The 20,952-nt window shown below is 47.9% G+C and overlaps 1 protein-coding gene across 3 annotated transcripts in view; it reads right to left on the bottom strand.

The window, feature by feature from the left end:
• Igsf3 (immunoglobulin superfamily member 3) overlaps window positions 1-20,952 on the bottom strand; it is a 92,990-nt gene that overhangs the window by 71,458 nt on the left and 580 nt on the right. For 2 of the 3 annotated variants that reach the window (XM_031374988.1, XM_031374990.1), the window contains exon 2: window positions 20,077-20,770. In XM_031374988.1, the coding sequence (XP_031230848.1) occupies window positions 20,077-20,119 (43 nt within the window). In that variant the 5' untranslated portion in view covers window positions 20,120-20,770. Of the gene's footprint in view, window positions 1-20,076; window positions 20,771-20,924 lie in introns of all 3 variants that reach the window. The other variant, XM_031374989.1, reaches the window with a different exon arrangement.

The raw sequence follows: 20,952 nt of genomic DNA, 5'->3' as shown, positions 1-20,952 counted from the left end.
ACACACACACACACACACACACACACACACACACACACACACACACACGTACATGCACACACGCACAGCTACAGAGGCACTAACGCAGCAGCGTCCCCAGCGTCTCATAGCTTCTTCACTCAGGTGTCTATAACTCCATCTCTGGCCAGGAGCCAGCACCTTAGGTGTCCACAAAAACATGGGAAGTGAGCCACACGGCACGGACTGTTCCAGTGTCCACAGAGTACAAGTCCCCCATCTGAGTGACCCCACCGGTGAATCTTAATGACAGCCAAGGCCATGAGAGAGATGAAAGCCAGCAGGGGGAGAGGGCTGCCTTTGGGGAAAGCAGCCCTGTACTGGAGAAGGGTTTCCTCAAGGAAACATCTCCACCATCAACTGGCTCCCCAGGGGTTACACTCTCCCTAGGTTAAAAGGGAAGCTCACAGCCAGGGACACTGTAATTTTAACAGGAGAGGCTCTGGGTTTCCAAGTCAGGTTTCAGGTTCTTTCTTTTATAGGACTGGTGAATGTGCCAGTTGGTACAGCCACTTTAAAAAACAGCCTGGATATTCCCTATAAAGTTAAGCATAAAGTTACTAGATGACAGCAATCATACCCCTAGGCATTTACCCAAGAGAAACAAAAACCTAGGTCCACTCAAACACCCCAGTGTCATGACAGCTTCATTCTTAATAGCCACAAACTGGAAGCAACACAAATGCCCAGCGGCTTCTGGATAGAAAACATGTGGCCCAGAAGCCATGGACTTGGGAAATCCCTGGACTCAGGGAAGCCACAGATGTGGGGAAGCCAAGGACACACGGAACTCAGAAGACACACGGAAGTGCTGTTTGCTGGAGTGTGGGATACAGGGGCAGCACAAAGCATGGGGTTGGTGGTGACTCTACTCAGGGTCAGCCCCTGGCTTCAGCATCTCATTTCCTGGACCTTTAATGAGGGGTCGTGCACATGCCCTGCCCTGCCCCACGAGCAGCACAAAGTTCCCTTTATAACTCGCTGTGACTTGTGGCTTGTTCCCCCTTGTTCTTTTTGACCCCTGCAGCTGTAACATGGGACAGGGGCTTCAGCAGTTCTGTCATCTCCCACAGGCATCAGTGTAAACAGAGTACTCCTTGGTCTAGCCTTGAATGGAATGCCTTTTTATCCAGGCTTTGTGGGAGATGAGCCCCAAACAGAACAGCTCCAGACACTTCAAGAAACTTGAAAACCTGAGGACATACATTCACGCACGGCAAGAAGTGGAGCTTACCCCTCTTAGCACAACACGGCTTAACCGTCAAGACGAGGGCAGCAACCGTGCGACAGATTTCCTCAATTAACTGAAAGGGAGCTGGGACCAGGTAAAAGTGATGTTGAAGCACACTCCAGGTGTCCCAGATGGCCAGAGGCAGAAGTGAGTGAGTTGTCATCTGTGACACTCGGAGGAAGATGGAGCTCAGCTTAGACGTGAAAGACGGCTGAGAGAACATGCCTGAGGCCACTGCCACCAGTCGGGACAGCCTGGGGGTGGGCCTGCCTTCCTGCCCATTACCTGCGGCAGCTCTACCTCAGGAGGCAGAGTGACCCTCATCCACCCCGATGATCCCAGTGATCAACCCTGAACTTTCCCCAGAAGACCTCGACTAAATGCTCTAACACTGCCCTACACTCAAGAGGCCAATGCTGGTTCCAGGCTTACACACAGCCTAGCACACGAGGGGTCAGCCCCGTTCAGTGGGCAGGGGAGAAAGGCAAACAAAAGAAATCCTCACCACCATGCCAATGGACAGGACTGCCAGGAGCCTGGAAAGACAAGGAAGGGTAGAAGTAGAAATGTTCAAATGACACCTCCAAGTTAGGACCGTGTAACAAATGCTCGAAAAGGTCACACTGAAGGGCAACGGAGACTCAGGCAGGGACGCCCTAACAAGTATGCTGAGGAGTCACCTCAAAGCTACCAGCACTCACCTGTCATGTTCTGGACTGGCAAGTACTCGGTGGCTACCAAATATGGGCTCAGCCTTCTGGAGTGTGGTCACAATGGCCTTATCAAGAAACAAGAAAGAAATCCCAAGGGACGTAGCAATATGATCAAAGGTCACATCTTTATGGCTTGGAACTATGTACTAGGGCATAAATCCAAGTCCAAATAGCCATACCATGCTGAAGATAACTTGTGGCTCATCAGCTGAGGAGGGTGGCAACCCTGGCCTGGCCAACACTAATGGTGCCTTACCACCAACTAGGGCAGGAGCTGTGCAGCAGGCCCCGGGCCAAGTGCTTTCCCTGAGGGCTCCAGCTAACTCTCACCACCATGCTCACATCTCCTCGTTTACAGGCTAGGAAAAGGGGCTAAATAATTTGCCCAAATTCATGCTGCTGTCTCTAAACATTTGCTGAATGCTAGATGGGTGGATGACTAGAAAGACAGACAGACAATAGAAAGACTAGGTGGGCTGATCGTATCGCCCTATTCCAGGGATTAAACCTAGACATGGGCTGTCAGAAGAAAGAAGAGAGCTCAGGGTGTAAAATACGAGTGGCTGCCAGTGAGCAAAATGGCCTTGACAAACACTCATGATGCCCTGGGTTACGGGAGAGGAGAGGGAACAGTGCTCCGTTAGGAAGACAGACAGTGCTGGGCCCGTCTTTCAATTTTTCAACTCAGAGAGCAAAGCTCAAAGTGGGCACTGGCATCTGTCTCCCCGGCCTGAAGGGTTTTCTTCTGGGTGCTTCTGGAGTCAACAATGGGAGCTCCCAGAGCCATGAGTGAGAAGGAGAGGGGCTCGCCTCTGCCAAGACTCCCCCACATGCACTCACTTGCTGCCTGATGAAAACCAGATGCCAAGTGCCCCCGGCACTCACAGGGCCCTGTGCTTTAGGAAAGCAATGGGAGCCAGACAGCAGACAGATTATACCTTAACTAGATGTGGAGCGCAGACTGACAGACAGCACCTAGCTCTGGGCTCCAGGCCCTTTAACAAAGGGAGCCTTTTGGATGTCTTCAGAGCAGGGAAATAAAAGATGTGAGTGAAAATTCAGCCTAGCCGGGACTAGCGCTTCTTCCCGAAGCTCCACATTTCACTGACTGACAAGCCCATCATGGTCACCAAGAGACACCAGTCACCACACAGTGCCCTCTGCAAGATACTTGACTTCCTAACTGACCCACGGAGAGAAGGCAGCCACATCACTCATGAACAAGGACTCCCTCCCTGGATAGCTGAAGGGACCCGAAGCCAGGACGCAAACCTGCTGTCCGAAACATCGAGAGTCCCAAGGATAAAATGAAGCTGGCCTGTAAGCTCTGGCCCATTTGCTGCAGAGCCCTGAGAAAATCCGGACAGCTGAGGAAAGCACCTCAGCCTGAAGACCACATGCCACTCAGACCCTGCACCAACAGCTGCCAATAGTTCCCTCCACAGTTGAGCATGTGTCTACAGATCCATGGTTTGTCACATCACAGTAGCTCTTGGCCTCTCATTCACAGAGTCTAGTTCATTGTTTCACTGAATTCAAGGTTTCTTTACTTGGATCTCCCATCACGATCTCAAAGCCCCAGTGGCAAAAACCAAATACCATCTCCCTAAACCCACCTCTTCCAAATTTCCATTGCATGTCATTTTCCACGTCATTACACGCAGGCTCCCAGAGTCAGCTCGCAGGTTCCACTGTCCCTCAGCCGCCTAGCCACAGTTCAATGGCTGCTCTATTCCTTTATAATCTTCCTGGGATATCTTCACCACCACCCCCCATTCCCTACACCAGAACTCACCCCTACAAATGAATGCTTCCATGGGTCACTTAGCTTTGACTCCCTCCCCTTCAAGCCAGCCTAGGTCACAGCTTCTTAGTCCTATTCCCAACCCAGGGTCCCTGATCACTAGCCTCTCCCCTGCCCAAGGGCCCGCAACATGTTCAAGTATAAATCAAGCATCAAAGTCTACACGCACAGTCGAAGGTACTGTAGAATCCCGATGAAATCGGGACCTAATGCCAGCATTCCATGTCACCTCCACATCCATGCCTGTCTCCATGGGTCTGTTCATGCTAGCCCCCTCCTTCCTCATCCACACAAGTCCTAATCCTTCTTCAGAATCCACTCCAGATGCAATCCCCTCTCTCCTGTGTTCCCTGTCAGCGCATTTTCCGCTTCTCTTTCCGGCTTACTGCAGGGCTGAGCACTAGCTCCAAACAATATGCTTTTTGATGACAATCTGAATGGCACTGTTTCATGAAAAGAAATCCCATTTCATGCTCACTCAGGGAGTGTCTGATATAGGTTGCCTCCAACTAGGAGCAGTCAAAAATATCAACTCGTCTGATAAACACAGAGAACAGAAAAGTATGGAGGCTGGATTGCTCGGTCTCAGAGACCTCAGTCAAGCACCATAATCCCTCACAGTTTCTTCTCTGCCCATCTTGACCAACTTGCCTTCCCCCTGGTGACAAAATGGCTGCCTCGTCTCCAAGCATCTAGCGAGAGAAGCTTTTCTCTTTCCTATGATTCCTATGAGAAAACCTCTTTCCCAGAATCCCTCAGCAGACTTCTCAAGACTCATTGGCCAATTTCATTGGCCCGAACTTGAGGGACAGACTGCTGTGACTAGCTTAGGTGGATCAGCACTTACTCCTAAGCTCAAAGGAGGATCATCTTTCCTGGAGTGGTATGCAGGGAGATGTAGCATCCAAACCAAATTAGGCCCCACCAGCAGGGAGAGAAACGAAGAGCTGTTACATGAACAATCGGTTGTCCCTGTACCAGCAGAGGCCAGGTCATACATCTGCGTTTCCCCTCATGCTGCAGCCCCATCCTGTGCTGGCACAGGAGGATGCTCGGCAGATAACTGTGGGCTTGAGCAGAACTAGAAATTACCCCGTATGTGAGAGAAAATGCTGAGTACCGTAGCATGGTGGTACAATTGGACATTTGTGTACAGAAACTACAAAGACAGCCATGAAATCCTAACAGATGCAGAGACGGTCTCATAAGAGAAGGCTGGGGTAGCTCTGATCCAACTCTAGCCTGGGCCCAACTCCCAGTTCCCCAGATAGGAACTGGGACCCTGGCCAGAAGCTGGGCTTCCAACAGGCCCAGCTGGGCTTTTCCCTCAATTCAACTCATACCTCTGATAGACTGGTGGGTCCCAAACCAGCCCAGAACTCACCACACAGAAGTTCCAGGCTCAAAGGAGGCTCAGGAGGAGGAACATGAATGTCTGTCAAGTACCTGAGCATCCTGTGTGTGTACCTGTTGGTTCTCCTTTACTGTGACAAGATGGCTGAGACAATCAACTTAAAGAAAGAAAGGCTCCTTTGAGCTCCAGATTTCAGATTTCACAGTTGCCTGGTCCTTTTGCGTCCTCCGGGCTTGTGGCAAGGCAGAAGAACACCATGGCAGGGAGCAAAGGTGGAACCAAGGGGCCAGCCTCATGGGGCTACAAAACAATGGCAGGAAGAAGAGCATGGCTCCAAAGACCTAACTTCCTCCCACTAAGCCACGCCCCCTACGAGGTCCCATGTAGCATCACAGGCTAGTGACCCACTCTTTTTTTATTATCTGGGCTTTTGAGGGGCAGTCAAGATTCAAACCACAGCTCTGTGGCCACACAATTCTGCCACAGAAAGCACAGGTACAGGAATAAAGGCTGGGAGGGAGCTCCTTCAGGCATGCCTTCTCTTTTCTCTGCCCAGGCCAGCTAACTACTACCTTTGTCTTTCAGCTCAAACTTCCTGCATACTCTCCCAGTTTCTCTGGCTATTGACAGCACCCGAGACTCCAAATACACATGTCCCCACATGGAGCTATAAAGGGACCTAAAACTTTCATGGGAAACCCATAGGACGCAAGGTTCTCTAGTACCTCTTCTTGCTGGCATGTCCCCAAGCTGCATCAGAAGACTACACATTCTAGCTACTTGAGGTTTCGGGTATCCTTTCTAAATATTGCAGCTGACAGTTCCTTGGCTAAAGAGAGTTGCAGGAAATACTAGGATGTAAACCAGCATGCCTGTGCAACCCACAGCCCACAGCCTGCATGAGTATGGCCCAGCACAGCAACACAAACTCATTTAAAGCATTATTAAACTTGACGGCGCCATTTTCTGGCATCGCCTTTGAAAATGACAAGGTCACGCTGCCATATCTAAAGGTTGGACACACCTGGATCATGCATTCAACCCTCAATACAAATTAGCTGAACAAGTACTAGGTTGAACCCTGTGGCCCTGCTGATACTTGGCTCTTTTTCTGACCTTTGAAACTGGTAACATCACACAGTTCATCTTAATATCAATCCTGTGCCAGGCAAGATCAAGAATCTTGAGATGCTATAAGAAGTAACAGATGCAGTCTCTGTAAGAATAAGGGTGCACAGTCTAGTGTTAAACCATTAATTATAAAAGTCACCCACAGAATACTGGGTTACTGGAGCCTCAGTGCTGTCTGTCATCAATGGCAAGCACCAGTCATCTATAAATGGCATTCTATGGACTGCCTGCTAGGACTGTATAGGCTGACTCTGACAGCTGAGTCCCCTTCATATGCATGCACACTGCCAAGCACACAGAACACTCTACACATGCCCCAAACGTATTGGTTTATATCGTGACAAATACAGGTGTAGAAGCATTTGGAAGGGAAAACTAACCTAATCTTTAGGAGGCAAGGACTGGAGGCATCACTAACATGAAATCTCTGATACTGCTGATATGGTTGAGTTACGTCTTCACAATACAGATCTTAACACAGCATATGCACTACCCGTACCGGGGAGTTTCATGGGGACTATTTAAAATACTTAGGAGAACAAACGGTTCTCAGGCACAATCTAGTATCACAAAAACTCCATTTGCATCAACAATGGGTCTGCTAATTGCAAATCATTCCTACTTCTCTCCTATATCGGGTCCCCCAAGGATCTTTATTAGGCACTCCATTAGCTTAGTCTGAGTTACAATATTTACTTACAAGTAATAACGGTGACTTTCTTGAAAAATATTTGGTAATTCAGGCATTTCACTAATTTGAACTAATCTTCCTCATTAGTCTTAATTGTTGGGGATTCAATCATTCTACCAAGAGAGATGACTGGGGCTGCACCCCAGGTCTTGGCCACCAAATTCTTTCAAAGGGTACCTGTGGTAGTGAGAACGTGAGCTCACATTCAAAGTGGGTGGAAACAGAAAATCAATGCACAACAACTTAAAGAGCCACTGTAATCCAATTTAGTCCAGCACACTGCATCCATGTGAAGTGACATCCAAACTATAAGCAAAGCATATGGAAATGTCAGATCCTGCCCTCTGATGTTTGATCAACCCAATCTCATTTGTGGGCAGCAGGCCTCTCATGTATTTAGCTGCATCTTCTCAGGAAGCCAGCTCCAGACACACACTGAAGAATCATGAGTGAGCTTCACTCCAGTTTGCTTCTTATTGTTCTGGAGACCAGCATGGAGGTTTAGAAACACACTGGTTATATTCACGGGGCATCCTGAACTCTCTTGACATGGCAAATGAACAACAGGCCTTGTCCCTGTGCCAGTGACATGCAAAAACCTGCTGCCAGACAGAAAGACACCGGGCCTTTCCAAAGAACACCAGGCCCTATCCATCCTCCTCTGCAGAGCCCTTACAAATCTCCCAGATGCAGGCAGGATGCTCATGGGCTGGGGAGATTATGTTCTGAATGTCTTAAGAGATTAGTTACTTAAAATCCTCTCCGTGACTTCAGTCATCCCTGCCACAGACCACGGAGTAAAAGCCTCCTTGATTAAAGCCAAATGCCTACACATTGGCAGAAGGGAAAATATGCAGAAGAAAACAAGAGTCGGATTCCTGATGGGCACAGCACCAGCTCCAGGATGGGAGCTGCATAACAGGGACAAGGCGGCATGTACAAAAATCGTATGTTCAGCAACAGTGCCAGGCTCCTGGATTTGCTTCCTTTCCCCCAAAACAGAGATATCAGAGATGGAATCTGGATTTATCCCCAAATGAGGCCCTGTTCTCCCCAAAAAGCAAATATGGGAAACTTCTCTGTGGTAGGGTTAAGGGTGGAAAGGCAGTTTATCTGGTGTGGTGTTTTAAGGACAACAAAGCCGACATGCAGAGATGACATTTGGGGAATTTTCCAGGTCTGCTTCCATCCCTTCCCTCTCCTCCCTCAAGACCACCATCAGCCTTTCCTTCAGCTCTAGAATAATTTATCCCTACAATTAAGAGGACTGCACAGGAGATCTGCCAGGATTCTTCTGAAGTAAATTCAAGCCTAGGGGACACATTAGTTCTGGGTTTACCTTCTCCTTCCCAGAAGCCCACTGTTCTAGTCTCCCAGCCAGAGACTATCACCCATTCCCAGAGAGGCACAGAGGATGAGCCAGGCTGGGTGCTCAGAATGGGATCTTGCTTTTTCTTCATAACACAATACCACAGGACAGCCCACAAGACTGTCCAGGGTACAACTTTTCATTCTTAAACACCAGAAGGCAATACAAAACTTTCCAGCAAATCATCTCTAAGCAGAGTCAAAAGGGCTGTCTAGTTTGGGGGTGTAAGCCTGGAACAGATGCATAATGCCCCAACCCCCAACAAAATAACAAGTGTATGTGCATCTGTCCAGCAGAATTCCCACTGCCAAAGAAAGGAAAGCCAATGAGGAAAACCAGAAAGGCCTCAGGCAAGCACTGCTCGCAGCGAGAAAGCAGACCTGGCACAGAAGCTCTCGGGGCAGCAGCTGCCTGTGTTGGGCCACAGCCATGTCCACCAGGCACAGTTTAAACAGCTTGAACTTTCAGACTTAGAGATTCCTGGAGGAGAGAGAAGCCCCTGGCTACCCTGGAGTCCAACGGGAATGTAGGAAAAGTGCAGAGGTACGCCTTCTCAGAATTGCCACTGAGGCTGTAAGTATGCCCAGCAAGGGTGGAGCCCAGCAGTAGTGTGGCCATTCCGACAGAAGTCCCATGGCAGACTGGGACAGACGGAAGGTGCAGAAGAGGAACCAACCCTACCACCAAAACTCCAAGACATGGAGAAAGCAGGGTGTGGGCGCTGTCTCCCATCTGATGGGAAGCACGCCTTTTTGTCTACTTCTCTTTCATTCTGGTTTCCTAGGAATTCTGAGGCAAGGGTGAAACTCAGTTCCTGCAAGAAAGATGGCATTCCTGACAGTCAATAAAAAGTCAGTCTCCCTCCCCCATGGAAGAGTAAGGGGAGGGGCTGAAGTAGCTGAAGGGGATTGCAACTTTATAGGAAGAACAACAGTATCAACCAACCAGACCCCTCAGAGACCAGGGGACTAAACCACCAACCAAAGAGCATATATGGGCTGGTCCCTGGCTCCAGATACATACGTAGCAGAGGATGGCCTTATCTGGCATCAGTGGGAGGGAAGGCACTTGGTCCTATGGAGGCTTAATGCCCCAGAGGAGAAGGGGGATGCTAGATGGGTGAGGTGGGAGTGGGTGATGGGTGGGCAAGCACCCTCCTAGAGGCAAATGGGAGGGGGATGGGGTAGATGATTCGTGGAGAGGAGACTGGGAAGGGGAATAACATTTGAAATGTAAACAAATAAAATGATTAATAAAAAAAGTCAGTCCCCATATCCAGACAGCATCCCCAATAGTCCATAACAACAGTCAGTCCCCGTATCCAGACAGTATCCCAATAGTCCATAACAACAGTCAGTCCCGTATCCAGACAGCATCCCAATAGTCCATAACAACAGTCAGTCCCGTATCCAGACAGCATCCCAATAGTCCATAACAACAGTCAGTCCCTGTGTCCAGACAGCATCCCCAGCAGGCAACAGGAAGAGTCCACATATCCAGGGCTCAAGATACTTGCAAATTTTCACTAGGAACAATTTCCCCTGTATCATCTATTACTTCCATCTCCCAACAATCAGCAATATTCTAAATCTTATCCCTAGAGGTCCTTTGTCATGGCTGCCCTGGGTATTAGTAACCCATGGCCATTAAAAAACCGAGGGGCAAAAACAAACAAACAGGAAGTAAGGATGTCAAAGTGACAGCCAAAAAACAGGCTTCCTTTAGCGATGGAGAAGGAGGGGGAGGGGAAGGAAGGGAGGTAGGGAGGTAGAGAGAGAGACTCTCTATATCAGTGTTTTCAATTAATCCCCCTACTTATTAAGGATTAAAAATACTTATCAGGTGACCACTGAAAATGTTTGTCATGGTGCTAACTTTAATTCTGTAGCACTGGAGAGAAGGGGACAATGAACACTTGCAGTAGGTCCTCAAATGTTTGCTGGGTGAATGGATAAAAGATTTCAGGGAGTCTTAGAGTAGATTCTAACAGCAAAGGGCTCCTCTGGTGGTCTCCAGAAGGGTGGCAGAAGGTCAGTCTCTGATGTTTAAGAATTCCACCAGGACATGGGAATCCAACAACCAGCCATTCCTCCATAACAGTGGCTATTTTTAAGGCAGTGGAAAGGTGAGCCAGGTTCTGTAAAGTCATACCAGTGAGCCTGAGAAGTGACCATGCTCTGAGGCAGAGAAGATAATGTCACAGCAGCAGCAGCAGCAGCCACACTGCAGGCAGCACCCGGAAGCTCTCTTCTTTGGTGAGTCTTTCGTGAGGGGCTGTCTACCACCAAGCTTGGAGGCCAGTTGCCTTCACTGGAAGTTGGGGAGTCATGTGGAAATGGAAAACTCAGGTTTTTTTTCCAGCTCACAAACAAACAAGAATGTTTGACTGAGTCAGACACAAAACCCAGCATTTACTGCTGTCTCCTTAACAAATTCTCAACGGGTTTCGTTTTAATCTAACTATTTCAACATTATGACAAACTGGTCAGTAAAACACGAAAGTACTTAATTTGTCAAATTTATGTGTTTTTCAGATAAAATATTCAGGATAAACAAGTCGATTATCCTCATTAAATACACTAACGTTTAGGGCCAGTGTTTTTATTATGATTCTTGGTTGCCCAATGACGGGGAGACGAAATTATTCCGTTGTATAGCTACTGAATGAGTTCACAATTCCCCAGTGACTTTACAAATTACAGCTTCAGCTAGCTATAAAATAAGCAAATCATTTCTGATATGACTATAAAATTAAGCCTGAAAAAAAGAACTGAGGTAAATCACCCCTTTAAAATCATGTTGTGGAACAGAACGTTCTGTACGGTTCCATTTATGTCAGAAAAATGTGCATTTGAGTATACACACAGAAGTGTCTGAGAGACTATATACTAATCATAAGGAAGATATATCAAAACCAATAAGGGGTGTGGGACAAAGATTGCAATATGCACATTTTTAATTTCTAGTTCTCCATTTTCTCTTTTGGCGTTAGGGATGGCACTCAGCTACCCCCAATGGAAAGCAAGTGCTATACCGCTGGGCCAGCCCCCAGCCCCTGCTTCCTAGACATCTTACAACAGAGTTATGTTCTTGTTACCTCTGCCAAAAAACAAAGGCCTCAAAATTAAAGAAATAATAAAGTAAATATACGCTATCATCTAAATTAAAACCAGTATCTCATCTTCTTACTTTTATATAATACTCTAGCCTACAACACTTTATTAACTGTTTTAAATTATGGCTTAATTCAAACCAAATGCTCTGGGCTTTTTGTTTGTTTGTTTGTTTAAAAAAAAACCAAACAACTCTACATTTCCTGTGGGCGGGTCCTAGCTAAGAGACTGACATTTCGCTCTCTGAAAGTCTCTTTCCCTTTCTCTCCTTGCTTCCCCTTTGGACTGATGGGACAGTCGCACGTATTATTTATGGAGCCCGACACAATGTGTACATTCTCTAGAAGTCCTTTAGCAAACAGTAGGAGAGTCCTCAGGGCTGGGCTGGGCAGGGCTAGGCTAGGCAGGGCGGGCAGCCTGACCAGAAGCAGCAGGCAGTAACTCAGCTGTAGGCTCTTCTCCCTCCCTCCATGGAAAGTGCTTCCTAGCTAAGTCAATCAAGGTCAGTAATGCACGTAACGGACACACACTATTGACTTACCCCAGGTCCTAGAGGCCTGAAGCTGCACTGTGGTCAGGTTGGCCACCTTCAAGGTGATTTCAAAATACTCGAGAGTGCTACCACTCCAAGACCAGGGCCAAGGTGCCAACACTCCCATATACAGGTGCGTGTAGACTTTAGCCATCTTTGCTACCCACAGCAAAGGCCTGACAGCAGGATCATAGAAAGGTGAGCTACCCTACTGATTATCACATAGGAAAGGTACACTAATTATTATTGAATAGACCTTGTCTCTGAGAAAAAAAGACTTCTCAATGGGTAGCTCTCAGGAATTGAAGGAATGACAGAACGGGACCCTTGAAAATTTGGAGGTTGGAAGTCTGCTGTAGACCCGGGTCCTGCAGAGAACAGAGGTCACCACACACAGGAGGTGGCAGCAGACCGCACTCTGAAGTGTCAGATGATGGTGCTACAGGCAAACACTGATCTGTATGCAAAATAACACCAACCTAAGGCAAGCTTGGACAAAGAGCATCAGAGAAACCACCACAAAAAGAACATAGTGCCAGCATCACTTTGGGATTTCTTTTTTTTTTTTCCCTGTTTCAATAAAGAGTGTTCATTTATAGGAGCACCTGCAGGCAAGGGGACAAGGCAAGACACGGCCTTCTTTGAATTGCCAGTTCGGTTGGCTGCTTTGGCTCTGTTATCAGGTGATGAACACTGAACTCCGTCTAGCTCAGGGGAAGGCAGGCACCTTCCCTTCTAACTCTGGGCTCTCCCATCTCTGGCAACCACCTGAGAACTAACTCCCAACCACTTCTCCCAGGGACCCACCAGGATTCCCACTGACAACTTTCTGGTCTCTTCCACCTGTCTCTGACCCCAAAACCCGGTTTCCATACCGACCGTCTGCTCCAGTTCTTACCAACTGGCACTACGAGGACCTGGCTCACTGGCAGTCTTCCCTCCCTGCCCTCCTAGAAGTTCCCACAATCCTGCCAGAAATGCCCCTCCCCTAAAATGCCTAGAACTTAAGCTGTTTCAGAAAACATTTCCAGATGGAGCAATGACCAGCTTCTCTAGCATCTCCCCCTCCTAAAAGAAGTCTCTCTGCTGCTCTTGCAAGGCGCACACCAGCATCACTGCCTCACCCCCAACACAAGATGCCCATCCTCTAAGAGTGTGTGATGTCAGTATTGGCCAGGCTATTTGCCAGTCAATTTACCATTTCTCTGGTGGCCTTCGACCAGTGGTTCTCAACCTGTGAGAACATATCAGATATTCTGTATATCAGATATTTACATTACATGTCATAACAATAGCAAAGTTTAAGCTATAAAGTGGCAATGAAAATAATATTATGGATGGTGGTGGGGGGTCACCACAACATGCGGAACTGTGGTAAAGGGGCATGGTGTTAGGAAGGTTGAGAAACAGTGCCTTGGATTAGCATGTTCTAGAGGGCTGGGCATGCTCAGCAAAGCCTCACCTGGATGCCACGTGGAGAAGTCACTATCCGGTGAACTTAATTAAAGGGCTGGACAGAAACTTCATCTGAATTCTCATTATTAGAAAGCCTATTAGAAAGCTTTTTTAATGCACCTGACCGCCTTTGAGCCGGGTAGTGTTAATATAATTCAATCTTCGATTTAGGCTCTTGCACGGTCCCAGGCTCATCATTCTCTCCTGCTACTTTAATTACAGATGCAAATTATAAGAGAGACTGGGTGGACAATTGCTTGGAAACTAAATTGTATAATATGCCTCTAGCTTATGAGTTTTTGCCCTTCTGAAGTCAGAGTTAAAAAAAAAAACGAAAACAAATTCCACTTTGGGGTGTAAGGGGTCCTCTGCTAAGATCTCTGCTGAGTACCTGCCTCTGTGGGTTCACAATTAGTCACTTAATAAAGGGTTCTTGGTGAGGGAATTTGGCAACGTGTGATTTTCCACAACTACACGCTTGATTTGTATGTAACTGTTCATTTCTTTGAAAATCAGGGGGGCATTCACACACAGGTGTCCTAAATTTACTTAAATTGAAAAATCAACGTTTTATAAGGAATTGCAGTGCCTCACTGCAAAGCCGCAGAGAAACAGGTGTCTGCTTGTGGCAAATGCTGAACTCCCAAGGGAAGCTAAAACCTTGAGCCTAGGAGTGATGCCCCGAGCACCTCAGTTCTCACCTGGCCCCCTGACCCCACTCAGTGAGAGCAGGCTGGGGTTTGGATTCTAAGTCCGAATCCCAAATTTATGACAAGCTACAACCATCCTCTTTCTAGCTTCATCCAACCTAAACAGGAAGCTTCCACTTCCACCTCAAGTCACTGGGTTATCGGCCCCTAAACCGTCACCCCCATCATTCCACACTGTAACTGCTCACTCCTGTCCACCCCACACCCCACACCCTGCCCATTCTTAACGTGGGGAAAGGCCCCGCCTTAGAGAGGCTTTGAAAATCAAGGAGTCATTCATATGCAGGTGATCTAAATTTCCTGAAACTGCAAAGCCAACATTTAGGAATTAGATTATCCAGGCTGCTCTCCCAACCAGCACTGCAGAGCTCTGTTGGGCTTGCTTTCGAGCCCTGCCAGCCTGTGGGGAGAATTCAGCAAGTATGTAAACCTAAAGCAGTGAAATGGTATCTTTATTCTCTCACTAGCCTCTAAGTGAACCTTAACAATCCCTTTGATTGCCCCAGTTTTCTAATGTTTCTAGAATCAGTGGTTTCTCCAAGTACAAATCACATACTTTCATACTCAGTGAAGTAGATACACCCCCAAAATACCGAACACTTGTCACCCCCGATGTTACCAACACTGATGCTTATTAGACCCCGCTGTTAGGGGTTGGTAGTTTAATAGTAGGCATGCTACTCTATCACATAGTTCTTGTTAAATATTTCGATAGCTCTCTTTCAATAGAACTGATTTCCTTGGGGCTGGATGGGACTGCCCAAACAGAAAGATCCGGCAGCCATGTTTGGCAGATTGTAGGCTTGAGTGCCACAGTCCAAAACATCCGGGTTCAAATCCAGACCCTGCCAACTTCTAGCTCTTTCTAGGGCAAAATTACTTCCTCTCCCTCAACTCTGAATTTCCTCAGTGTGAGTGTGGCAGCAAATGAGAAAACAGTATTTCCTTTGTGAGGGCTGGGAACATAGCCCAATGGTAATCAAAGCACCTTGGGTGTCCTAGGCCCTGGAATCCAGCCCTAGCATTGCAAAGCTAACCAAACAAAAGCATATATATTTACCTTGTGAACCCACTGACCAAACTTAACGGAACCCCTACTTACTTGGTGGCAGACACGAGACAGTTCTGAAGCTCAGGTACAGAAACCACCCTTAAGTATTTTATACCGAAGGCCATAATATGGAAACTATTAGCTCAGGTCACCCTACAAGCACACTATGAACTCACTGACCAAAAACTAAAATGAACTCCTACTTATTTGGTGGTGGCAGGCACAAGACAGTAACAGACACCGTCCTTAAGCACTTTATACAGAGAGCCACTCTGCTGGAAGTGTTGGCGCAGAACACCCTATAAACACAGTACTCACTTCAAACGTCACAAATGTTCTTTGTAATTATACGCTGGCTTATGTTGTTGCTTCCTCAGCGACAACTGTTGGTTCGTCTAGCTCATAAGGCTCCTCATTGGCCGGAGCCTGGGCCTCAATCACAGGAGGTAATAAAAGAACACAGGATTTGATTCTGACAGTCCTGGCTTCAATACTCTACTCTGACACTTACAAGCTTGTGGCTATGGCAGAGGCCAATATCTGTCAGGCAAAACCTGCACGGTCTTTAAAGCAACACAGCCCCATGTTAGAAGCATGGCCCCGGCACTTAGAATGAGCAGACTTCCCAGCCTTCCTTGCAGTTAAGTATAGCCATTATGTTCAAGCTCAAGCCGATGAGCATATAAGCAGAAGAAGAAATGCACAGACCTTCCAGTAAGTATCCTTAATATACAAATTTCATCACGAATCCTTCATTAATCCTTTCTTCCCTCCTGATAGCTGGAGCCAGAATAGCCATTTTGGACCCTGAGGTAATACTGGGAGTAAATGCCATGTACAGGAAACAAGCTGGAAGGAGCCTGGGGCCCAAATACTGTGCAATACATTAGCCTGGCCAGCAATCCACCTTAGGAAGTTCATCTCCCTGGGCTTCAGGATCACCGTCTATAAAAGGATGGAGATGTAAGGTGCCTATTGCCTACGGTTGCTCTGGAGACTGAGTGATGGGCTTGGCTCACAGTAAGGACTGGAGTTCAGAGAGCTGATATTACCACTGCTGTAGTAATAACTGCAGCTCTGCTGCAGTGGACGCTAAAGCAAGGGGGGGGGGCAGAAGGCATTCCTGGGTACAGAGAGGTGACTCAACCATTTTTACAGTCTAAAGGTGCTATTGTTTGGATCTTAAATGACCCTTATACATCCAAAGGTTTGGAGCACGGGGTGGCTGTGTTCAGAGAAGATGGCACCTTTCAGAGGCAGGGCCTGGTGGGAAGTCTTAGGGACATTGTGAACAGGACCTTTAGAAGTACAGTACAGGCCAGCTCCCTTTCCTTTTCATTTGTCGGCAATGAGATGCATGTTCCTTCCTGCCCCCTTCCCCAGATGATGCTGTACCCAAAAGCAACACAGCCAACCCTTAAAACTGTGAGCCCAAATGAACCTGTGCTGAGTTAGTTATATCAGACGTTTTGTTATAAGGACAGAACGCAGACTACCACACGAGGCAGCCTAGCCAGTCCTGGCAAGAATTTCTTTCTCTAGAACTTTCATCAGATAGTCCTAAGAAGCAAAGGGTACCACCTTTTCAACAGTGTTAGGACCAGGAGTGTTGGTTCATCCATGCATCATACTGCCCACCCCCAATGATGTACCCCCTCCTCTGTCATCTGCTTCTTCCTTCTCTGCCTTTGATCACCTTGATCCACCTTGATTCATGCCTATCAAGACATCAACATTTCCTTCCATCTCTTTTGGAAGCACCCTCTGTTCTCTGCCTAATCATTGGAAGACATAACTTGATCCCATCCTGTTCAAACACAAGGCTTCCCAAACTCTATAAACAAGTGTGTGGGTTCACCAAAGAATACGAACATCCAGTAACCACCCGGGGGTTCTCCTCAGTGGATTGTCTTGTTTGCAACAACTGCGTGGTCTGGGAGTACGTGGTACTTCGTGGTACAGAAAATTGAACCATGTTTTCTGCAGTCTACAGCCTACACGCATCTTTCCAGAGTGGATTCTCCCTGCTCAAGGCGACGCAACTCCTACGTCTTCCCTCATGCTACTGCCATCTTTCCAGGTCACATTTATGTACATGGCTTCACCTAGGCACAGACATGGTGCCAGTCACCCCTGCTCTCCCACTCCATTCCTTCTTCTTCATACTCAGATGAATGCATTCTCTCTCTCTCTCTCTCTCTCTCTCTCTCTCTCTCTCACACACACACACACACACACACACACACACACACACACACACACACACCTTCTGTCCCTCTGGCACCATCCATTCCAGACAGTGGAGACTCTGCTGTTCACCAGCCCAGGCCTAAGCTGCCTTTGGAATGGAAATGAGGGGGTGGTAGCAGCCAATGGATGAGCTTGGAGGAGCCACCTGGCTCCAAAAGGACAGGAGACTCAGCAGTCAGGAGAATAGGGACAAAGACTTGAATTATCCGTGTCCTAAACAGGCAATAAAAGAGAAACCTGAACCAAACTCCAGACACTGGCAAAGGAAGGGAGCGGAAATACACAAGCTTGAGGGTCACGCGTCTCACAGATTCACCAGGTGCTCCTCCTCCTCACAGGGTCACAAGATTTTCTAGCTCGAATTTGCAGTTTTTGGAAGGTCATTTCCTCTATCTGTCTCCCTTTCATGGAGCTTAGCCTGACTCAACTTTTATACAATTTTATTCCAGGTATGTGACCCACATGGGTTCAAAACCTTGGGATTCTTTCTTACTGTTTTCAATTCACACTATGCATTAATTCACAGCACACAGCAGGAATGCTGACAACATGAATCAGACCATACCAGGCGGCCACCAGACTGGGGTGTGTTTTTGTTCTCTCCCCAAACACTGTGCTTCTCCCGGGTTAAGACTACAAGACCACAAGGCAGGCCTCCCAAGCCATGTTGTCAGCTCTCAGGCGATAGGCTAGGAGCTTGAGAGTCCCTCAGAGGGGCTGAGAATGGGGTAGGCATTAGTGAGCCTGTCCAGGGTTCCAAATCTCTCCACAGTCACTCAGATCTGCCTTTCTACCCCAGGACCCCTTTCCAGTTACCTGGAGACTCGGCTTCCTCCAGGGCCTCTCTGGGGAGGGTGGAGTGGGGTGGAGGGAAAATGACTGCACTCACTGGGTGCAGAGTCCCAGCTTCCCTCCACAGAGGGACCTGGAGAGGGGACAGCAGGGAGACCAGCAGGCAGCCTCACATTTCTTCAACAGCCAAAAAGAAAAAAAGAAAGAAAGAAAAGAAACAAAAGGCACAAATGTCATAGTTCCCTGTCTTCCCATTGGTGGCTCCTTCTGCCCTGAGCCCCACCCTCAACCACACAGCCAAGCCTGGGAAGTGCGGTGCGGGGGCGGGGCTTTCCCAGTTTGTGTCCTTTTCAATCTCCATGAATCACCAACTGCTGATTCAACTGAGACACACTGACAAATACTGTACAACACATATAAATATAGTCTCATAAAGAGGCTGGCCAAGAGAAGTCTCACTCCCGATTTCCCTTACCTGAGCACACACAGGAGACACGGAGATTCTGTACTCTAACAGGACAAACTGACTAACTGCATAGCACGGCCACACATGTGGGCCTGTGCATATGTGTGCTGGGCATGCAAGGGCTGCCACTAATGAACTCACAATCCAGAGAATTTGGTTTCACTGCTCTGAGGTGGTTGCCAGAACACTGACACTTTTTTTAAAGATACCTTTAAGATACCAACCTGGGCCTAAGTTTGAGCACCTCCAAATGAACACATGGCTTGGAGTTTCAAACATGTTGGGAGACAATCAAGATTTTTTTTTAGGATATCTTACATCCTTTAAATGCAGAATTTGGGTGTCTTACTGAGACTCACATGTGAATCAAGATGAAGTTGAGACAGGAATTCAAGACTAAAGTCCATCCTTATTCCGGATGCCAGTTAACTCTTATAAAGGTGCAGATAATTCAAAGACAACGTCCATGGATAAATCCTGTAAGTGCAAGAAACCTAGAATGGAGAAGCAAGCGGCCAGCTGTTGTAACTGCCAGCTGCTGTAACTTCTCAGAATGCAGAGGATGGAGAGCCACACAGAGAAGGGAGGGGGCGTGTCCATTCTTGAGGTCTGAGGTGAGAATGCACCAGGTGCCAGCTATCGAGTTTATGATAAACCAGAGAACTGGAAAATACACAGTGGAGATTGCTCGACATCATACCAAGAAGAGACAAGGGGATGGGGATCTGTACTGGGGATGGAGGCCTGCAGAGGAGTCAGGGGCTCACTTCTGAGACCACAGTTTCTTCCTTCTCCTACTCTGAGCCTTCAGCCTTCTTTCTCTGCCGGCTTGAAAACCAATCCTTACACACCCCCTGGCCAGTCAGCTCCCTGTCTTCAGCTTCACCTCCTGCAAGGACTAGGAGCTGGGGCTTCCTTGGTGAGGATACACTGAGCTAGTGTCTTCAATACACACTTAGCCTACAGACTTCTTAGCCAAAACAAAGCATCCCTTCAGCCCCCATCCCACCCACTCCCACCTTCCTTCTCCAAAAACAACAATAAAAAAAAAGCACCATCATTCATGAAACCACCATACCGACACAGAAAGAATTATGTTGTAACTTCCCTGGAACTGATGCAGACCAACACAAAAGTAAAACACTGGAAGCCCTCAACCCACACACCGTCCCTAAGCCACAGCCTTGCAAGTGAGGGGCTTCACCCAAAGTCAACCAGTATTCCACCGTTCTTCCTGGGTCAGAAACAAACGGGCCCTCTTGGTACTTTACTCTATCCACTCTGGCTAAACGCTTCTGCCTCCCGAAACCCAGCCGATGGGAGAGAAACGCAAGGAATTAGCAATGAGATCGGGTTAAACTTTCACAGCTATAGAAACTGATAAGCAGTCACTTACCCAGCACAGCCAGACAGCTCAACACTGGGAAAAAGCCCTTCATATCGGCGGCGGCGGCGGCAGCAGCAGGAAAAGGACACAGTACAGGGCACCGTGCTTTTCCCACCGCCTAATCTCTCATTACTGCCAATCCACTTATAGCTCCAGGGAACAGTTTGGAAGCAGAACTTCACAGGGGAAAATGAGAGCCAGTCAAAGACAGAGTAGTCAGAAGGAGGGAGTTGGGGGCAGGGGAGGGGAGTGGCGTGTGCAATAGAGTCCTCTATGCCTAAGGCAGGGTCCAGAGCTATTCCGAAGGCGCTCTAGGTTTCTGCCACATTGAATATGCCTCGCAGTCTCCACCGGAACTGTGGATTCTGGTGGATTAATCCTCGAGGAAAATGGGAGGAAAGAGTCTGAGAAAATCCTTTCATGCGCTGATTATACAGAAATGTCCTTGGCTTCGTAGTGAAGGTGTCTGAGATCTCTCATTCGGATCCCCCAAAGGGAACCAGGCAGGTTTTGTCAAAAACTCAAGACAGCCAAAACATCCTGACCGGTAAAGACACTTCGGATTTCTTCATCAAAAAGTCCATCTCCATCCATGATGAGAGGTCACGGTGCCGTCACCTGCCCCAGAACCTCCCAGGGCACACGAAGTAAGGTGGCATTTGGTAGCCCAAGAGTGGTCGGTCCCACAAAAGCCTGCAGATTCCTAAAACAAACACAACAGACATTTATCTAAGGCCAACACAACCACCGCAAAACCGAGAGAGGCCAAAGCGCCCGACTGGCCAGCCGAGCCACCTGGGTCCCTTCCCTGGGCGAGGGCAGCCCATGTATGCATCCTGACCTTGTACGAATCTTACCTTCCGTGCTCTACGCCTCAGTTTCCCC

Source organism: Mastomys coucha, unplaced genomic scaffold, assembly GCF_008632895.1.
Source record: "Mastomys coucha isolate ucsf_1 unplaced genomic scaffold, UCSF_Mcou_1 pScaffold16, whole genome shotgun sequence".
Classification (NCBI taxonomy): domain Eukaryota; kingdom Metazoa; phylum Chordata; class Mammalia; order Rodentia; family Muridae; genus Mastomys; species Mastomys coucha.
This window is presented reverse-complemented; position numbering and strand designations above follow the sequence as displayed.